At 36.5% G+C, this 7682-nt stretch overlaps 1 protein-coding gene across 1 annotated transcript; it reads right to left on the bottom strand.

Annotated features, from left to right (window-relative positions):
- Window positions 1–402: 402 nt before the first annotated feature.
- On the bottom strand, window positions 403–6548 carry LOC132537535 (C-X-C motif chemokine 15-like). The gene is made up of 3 exons (XM_060187859.1): window positions 6481–6548; window positions 5015–5144; window positions 403–681 (listed from the first exon to the last, which is right to left on the bottom strand). Exons 1-3 carry the CDS (start codon window positions 6533–6535, stop codon window positions 588–590), a joined length of 279 nt encoding a protein of 92 aa, XP_060043842.1. The 5' UTR covers window positions 6536–6548; the 3' UTR covers window positions 403–587.
- Window positions 6549–7682: the final 1134 nt, after the last annotated feature.

The raw sequence follows: 7682 nt of genomic DNA, 5'->3' as shown, positions 1-7682 counted from the left end.
TTCACTTGCTTGTCTACTTTCTAGAAATATTGAACCAGAAGTAAGTTTTTTCAAAGAGGGATTTGTTTCTGTCTTTCTTATTTTATTTTACAAAGAGGGTTTTTTTTAAACTTCTTTCATCATATAAGTCTATTATCATCCTAGTTGTTCTATATAAGTTTCTAGCAAGTTTAAGTTATTATTCTTAGTAGAGATGTTTATAACATAGATCAGTGTGGATAGTCTATCAACTAGAAGATATAGTGCAGTGGTTTTTGAACTCTGGGTTGCTTCAGAATCACCTGGAGAACTTGTTTAAGTGTAGACTGCTGGGTTTGCCCCCAGGGTTCTAATTCAATTCTTCTTCTTCTAGCTGACAGCTTTCTAATTCAATGAGCCTGAGGAGAGGCCTGAGCATTTGGATTTCTAACAACTTTCCAGCTGCTGGTAACTGTACTGTTCATTTCATCACACTTTCAGATCCACTGATCAAGGCTTATTCTAGTCTTGTAATTTTATGGCAACCTATAGCAGGGTCTGTATTTACCACTAAGTATAGTTTTAATCTTAAAAGGGAGAAAACATTGTGACTGTGAGAACTTGGGGCTTTAATTATACCTGTCCGCAATCTTTTTGATAATATTCATCACCCACTCAGCATCAGGGTCCAAACAAATTAATGTCTCATCTTTCAATCTGACTCTGAAATGAAAAAAAGAACAATATTTTTGTTTAAAAATCATATTGAATTTAATGTTGCTTTACACTGAAAAAGTATCAATTAATGATTACCTTGCAATAAAGTGTTGCACTGTGTTCTAAGGGAAAATACCTCCAAATTCTAAACCCTAGATGTAAGCCCTAAAAGAACTCCCATGTATGTGAACTAAGAGAGACATAAAAGCCAGTAATACAAACACCTAGGAAAAATCCAAGTGAATACCGATACAAGATTTGACAAATAAATTTTGTATTTATTGATTTAGCATTCCTATAGTGTATTACTAAATATCACGTAAGTTGAATAAACACATGTACTGAAGTATATGATATCAAATAATAGAAGCAGATTACAGAAGGATGTATTCAGCATTCAGTTGACCTGAAGTTTAAAAATAGACTATCTTAGTCAATTTGAATAGCTATAGAAATTGCCACAAGCCAGAAAGCTTAGACAATAAATAGATTTCACAATTTTGAAGGCTAGGAATTCAGGAATGAAGTGCAGTTTGATGAGGACCTGTTTCTGTATTCGTAGACCTCATAACTCCCTTTTATGTTAAGAGGGTGAGAAAGTTCTCTGGGTACTAATTCCGCTGATGCGGGCTTCAACCTCATGACTTAATCACCTCCAAAAGACCCCATCTCTGTATATGATCACATTGGACATTAGAATCACAACAAATCCTTGGTTGAGAGAGGGAACACATTTAGCCTATAGCATGGGCAAAATATATTATAGTTGTCTTGGGTTTCATACATGATAGTGAGATTACTTTTAAAAATCAAGAAATAGCAGCTCAACATTAGTGATTATTTGGTATTTAACTTTGAAGATGTTACTTTACTATAAGTGCTATAACAATATACTACAGAGTTTAAACATAGAAAATTATTCTCTCCTAATTAAGAAGGCTGCAAGCCCAAAATCCAGGTGTTGGAAGTTGTGGTTTTTCCAGAAACTTCTCTTGGCTTTCAGAAGACCTAAGTGCTGTGTTCTATGTGCAAGCATCCCTGCTGTCTGTCCTAAGTATAAGCTAATTATACTACTCCTGTTAAATTAAGAGCTAGCTCTATGACTTCATTTAACTTAAATTACCCTCTTTCAAGACTATCTCTTTAAATAAAACACCTTCTGAGTCTTGGTGGTTAGGATTTAAACATGTACATTTAGGAAACGAACATAACAAGTTATACATATGCTGGCTTTTAATCTATTAGCTATGCTCTATATTTTTATTTTTTTATATTTTTGATATTTTTACTTATTCATTATTGGATAAAAGATAAATTGAGAGGGAAGGATGAGAAAGAGAGAGAGTGAGAGAGAGAGAGAGAGGGAGAGAAAGATTCTGAGCCCTGCTTTCTGCAGGTGGGTTCCAGGGGCTTGAACCCATGTCTTTGCATACTGTAATGTGTCTGCTTAAACAGGTGTGCCACTGCCCTGTCCCCACAGAAGCTCACATTTTTACAAAGACTTAATTTTAATTATTTTTAGAAGTAGTTCCATATATTTTAGCAGTGGTTCCATATATTTTTGGAGTGGTTCTATATAGATGTACATACATTTATATATGTATACATATATATATATGTATATATATATTTTGAGAGAGAGAGAGAGAGAGAGAGACTATGGCATTGATCTTCCATTGTAAGTTGTGCAGAGGATCAGACTTTGGTACTTGACCTATGAGCAGCCTTCCAGCCCCTATTATTGCCAACATTCCTATTTAATATTTTCCTTTACCATAATTTATCTCAATGATATCTTTATAATTCTTCATTTTGGTGGCATAACTGTCATTACTATTTGGATACTTAGCCCATGCCAGGTACCAATGTTGACTGAGTCATGCATTATCTCACTTCATTCTCATAAATGCCTATTTTATTAGGTTGCTACTATAATTTTCACTGTCTATTATCAGTAAGTAGTACATCAACCATTTAATGTAGGGCTATCTGACTCCTAGAGCTGTGCTCTCTACCACTACCCATCCTAGTTTATCAGAAAAGTTGTCTTAAGTGTGGGGGAGATAGCATACACCTGTACTGAGCAGTGCTCTGATCTCTCATATCATATAATAAAGTATATATATTTTTTGCCTTCAGGGTAATCACTGGGGCTGTGGTGCCTGCACCACGAACCCACTACTCCTGGAGGCCATTTTTCCCACTCCCTTGCCATTGTTATTGTTTTGCTGGATAGGACAGAGAGAAATCAAGAGGGGAAGATTTTTATTTTTTTAACTTCATTAAATTTTAATTTACTTATTTTTAACTTTATTGGATATAGATATAGAGAAATTGAGAGGGGAGGGGGAGATAGAGAAGAAGAGAAAGAGACACTTGCAGCACTGTTTCACTGCTTGTAAAGATTTCTCCCTGCTGGAAGAAACAGGAGGTTTGAACCTGGGTCCTTGAGCACCACCTGACCCCTATGATAAAGATTTTGATCTGAGCAGCTAGTGAGCAGCTGGCTGTTTATTTTGTTACTGATCTTTAAACTGCATACTAATAGATACTCATTGGCAGCAATTAAGTAGGATTCTAAAAAGATCCACAAGATTTCCTTCCCTAGAACTCAGAAACATAAACTTTAATTTTTTAAATTTTTCTATTTTTTGTCTTTATATATTTATTGGTTATAGACAGCCAGAAATCAAGAGGGAAGGGAATGATAGAGAGGAAGAGAAACAGGAAGACACCTACAACACTGCTTCACCATTTACAAAGCTTTCCCCCCGCAGGTGGGAACCAGGGGCTTGGACCCAAGTTCTTGCGCATTATAACGTGTGTTCAACCAGATGCACCACCACCTGGACCCCAGAAATATGAACTTTATGGAACAGTAGACTCATGATTATGTCAGATTACATGGTAAAAAAGATTTTGCAGATGTAATTACATTATTGGTGAGTTTGCTAAATCAATCCAGAATGATTATCCAGATGGACTAAACGCCCTTGCATGAACCCTAAAATCAGTGATATGCCACTGTTTGGTAGCCAAAGAGAAATTCAAAGTGTGGCGGCATTCAACGTAAGGCAGATTCTGTAGTACTCATATGGGAGAAGTTGTCCAGAAGGAGCTGACAGCTGCCTCTAGGAACTGAGTGACCCTGAGCCAACAGCTAACAAAAATAAGATTATTTCAGTCCTACAAAGGTGAAGAGCTAGACTCAGCCAAGAACATAAATCTTCTTGGAAGTGAATTCTTCCCTAGGTCCCCTGGAACAGACTAGCCATGCTGACACTTTAATTTGGGATTTATGAATGGAGATCAGAGAACCCAGTTAAGCCACCTATATTATAGAGTTACAGTTCTATGAGACAGTTAGTAGACTTATTTTAAGTCATTAGTGTATGATGGTTTGTTACTTATCAAGGGACAAATAAAATAGTGTGCTTGATGGAGTTCACAACTGCAAAGTTTTAATTTCAATAAAAATGTGATGGCATAGGCTGGGTAGATGGCATAATGGTTATGTAAAGGACTTTCATGCCTGAGGCTCCAAGGTCTCACGTCAGTCCCCAGCACAACCATTAGCCAGAGCTGAGCAATGCTCTGGTATTTCTCTTTATTCTCTCATAAATAAAATAAAATAAAATAAAATAAAATAGGAAAGCATGACCCACAACCTCTAAACTTTGTATCTGTATGCTGTTGCTTCAGAAAGTTTGTCAAGTCATTTTCTCTAAGTCACTAAGTCATCTTAAATTTATTGTATCATCTAAGATGTAATAGGGATATCTCCAGTTATTAAAGAATTATGCATGTAATTGTACAAAATACCACATTATCTTTGCTTGTTGTCAATGAAAAAAGAGTCCATTCAGAAGACCCTACACCCTAATCATGTTCCCCTAAGATAGTTTATTTATATATTTATTTATTTTGAGAGGCTACATACCTTTTGGAAAGGGCAATATATATGTATATATATTAATATATTTATTTATTATTAGATAGAAACAGAGAAATTGAGAGGACAGGGGAGATAGAAAAATAAAGAGAGAGATAGAGAGAGGGAGAGAGAGAAAGACACCTGCAGTCCTGCTTCTCCATTAGTGAAGCTTTCCTCTTGCAGGTGGGAACCAAGAGTTTGAACCTGGGTCCTTGCTCACTGGAATGTGTGCTCTTAACCAGATGCACCATGGCCTGCCCCCTAGCAGTATATATTGAGCAGATGTTTTCTCACACCTGGAGTTAGGGTCGTCTAGACTCTTGGTCTGTCATATTTTGCAAGCAAATACTAGTTCTGAAAGCCCAGTCTGAGAGGTTCCATTCTGCCCACATCTTCGATACTTACATGACTTCTTTTCTGTTGCAGTAAGGACCTTCAGGGACCACCTGGATGTTTTTAATGAGTTTGGGAGAAATAAAATCAGAATGTGTGTGAATACACTGGCATCGCAACTCTTGGCCCTCAGAGGTATCAGCTATGTAAGGAAAGAATAGCAAAACTGTGAGTAAGGAAAATGACAAGCATAAAGTTTCATAGAAATTTGAAAACAATGCAGCAATAAACTCATTTCACAAAATACGAATAGAAATATTTAGGGAGATAATCATGTGAATCTAATCATTTGTTATTATTGTCCACAAATATTTTTAAATACATAATAACCAATTGCTGTAGTGGCTTGCAGGATGTGGGTTTGCATATTGTTTCCATTTTTTAATTGTCTCAGTCTTTAATTCTAACATGGTAAAAATAAATAATTATAATTAATTCACATGATTCAGGAAGTAACTATATTAAATGTTTATTGCCAGGGCCGGGTGGTGGAGCACCTGACTGAGCACACATGTTACAATGCTCAAGGACCAGGTTCAAGTCCCTTGTCCCCACCTGCAGGGGGAAAGCTTCACAAGTGGTGAAGTTGGGCTACATGTGTCTCTCTGTCTTCCCCTATCTCCCCCTTCCTCTCAATTTCTGGCTGTTTCTATCCAATAAATAAATAAAGATAATAAAAAGTAAAAAAATATAAACAATTAATGGTTGTTTACTGTGATTGAGAAGCCAGTAAGTACACTAGACCAAAAATTCAGTACTGAAAGGTATATCTGATCAATAAAATTACATAGCTAATGATAAAAATCAACTTGATTCTATACTATGAAAAGTTGTAAATGAAGCTCCCATGCAAATTTCTACCACTGAGAGTTGCAATTTCTGTTTGTTTACTGTCATTAAATACCCTAAACCTACTTGTAGTTATGCCCTTACTATTACCTGTAATTTAAAAAAAATAAAAAGCACAGACCATTCTAGTCTAGTCCATTTTGGGGGGTTTAATCAGATTTTTTTTTAATTTAACTTTAAGGTCACTAAGAGATGGTCCACTTATTACTGCACACACTTTACCATGTTTGAAGACTTGGGTTCAAGCCTGAGACCATTACATGAGATAGCATCATATGAAGGGAATTTTCAAGGGTAGTGAAGCAGTGCTGTGGTATCTCCTCTGTTTCTTTTTCTGTCCTGTCCCCCTCCTCCTCCCTGTGTTTCATTCTATACTTGTAAACAAACAAATGAATAAAAATAGTCTGCAGGAAGTGGTGCTGGTATGAAGCCCCAGTGAATCCCTTGAGGCAAGGGAAAAAAAAAAAAAACTCAAGCAAGTAAATCTTTCTCACTGCATAATCTAAAAATATTAGATTTAATTTTATAGTTTCTACATTTTGCCTAATGTCAAATATAGCCTTATTAGACCCACAGTCTTTTTTGAAAGATTGACTAGAAAAAAAAGATAAGAGCAATCACTGACTCACCTAAGATGCCCAGGACCAGGGCAGCCAACAAGAAGAGCGAACTCTTAGTAGCCATGTCTGTACCTAACCTTGATTCTCCACTGGTTGATGCAACCAGCACTGCTGCCTGGCCCTCCTTTATATGCCCTCTGCAACCCTGAGAATTTTTTTCCTGACACTTTTGCCCAGTTGAATATTAAAAGGAGCAGCTTTTTTTCAAGTGGTGCCTTTCTTCCTTACAGTCAATAAGGAAACTGAGTTTGTTTTCCAAGCTTTGTTTTAATTGGGGGTTTGAGGGCCAGATGAGATTAATGTGTTGAATAGAGAAAAGAACCTGCTATTTCCTGGTGGAGGGTGGATTGTACAAATGGAAGTCTTCAGTGCTAGTTGCAGTTGGTGATGACTTATAGAATAGTGTCCAAAGAACATCCGTACATCTTTCCAAAGGTCATGTTTATCCGAAGTAGGGACTTAAGATGCTTTTCCCCAGCAAGTATTTACATTTGGCTTTTGTATAATTTGCATAATTTCACTTAAAGTCTTAATAGACTGCCAAACTTTAATGCCTGGGCGAACTACAAAGAAACCAAAGTTTACACTAAAACTGTCCTGTCAAGAAAAGCAAATGCACTTTACTTTACAGTTTGATGACAATGGTTGCAATAATATCAATGCTCAACTAATTAACACTGAACTATGAGCTTCTTTTTATTTTTCTTAAGCAGTCTAAGTAACCTTAATTATCCCATACTGATCACACTTTTTGGCATTAACAAATTAAAGCCCAACGCATTTCTGTAAGTTTCCTGGGTCTGCCCAAACAAAATACCATAAACTGTGTGGCTTAACAAAAATATTTTGTCTCAATATCCTGAAGGCTAAGAAGTCCAAAATCCAGGTATCTGCATCCGGATCTAAGAGCAGTTGTTTTAAGTCTCTCCTCTTGGTGTACAAATGGTAGGTTTATCTTCACATTGGGTTCTCATGTATGCTGATCTATCTCCAAATTTCCCTCTTTTAAAGGGGTACCAGCCTTATTGGATTAAGATCTACCCTAACTACTTCACTTTAACTTGATCATCTGTCTCCAAATGAAGTACCTGGGATTAAGGTTCTAACCTAAAAGTTGAGGGTAGTGTGGTGGTGGTGGTGTGGAGGCATTTCAGCCCATAGAAAACATAAAACTGTAGGCTCTAGGAAACAAAGCAAAGCACACTATAGGT

This window comes from Erinaceus europaeus, chromosome 3 (genome assembly GCF_950295315.1).
Source record: "Erinaceus europaeus chromosome 3, mEriEur2.1, whole genome shotgun sequence".
Classification (NCBI taxonomy): Eukaryota; Metazoa; Chordata; class Mammalia; order Eulipotyphla; family Erinaceidae; genus Erinaceus; species Erinaceus europaeus.
Note: the sequence above shows the minus strand (reverse complement) of the source record. Positions and strands in the feature narration are given on the sequence as shown.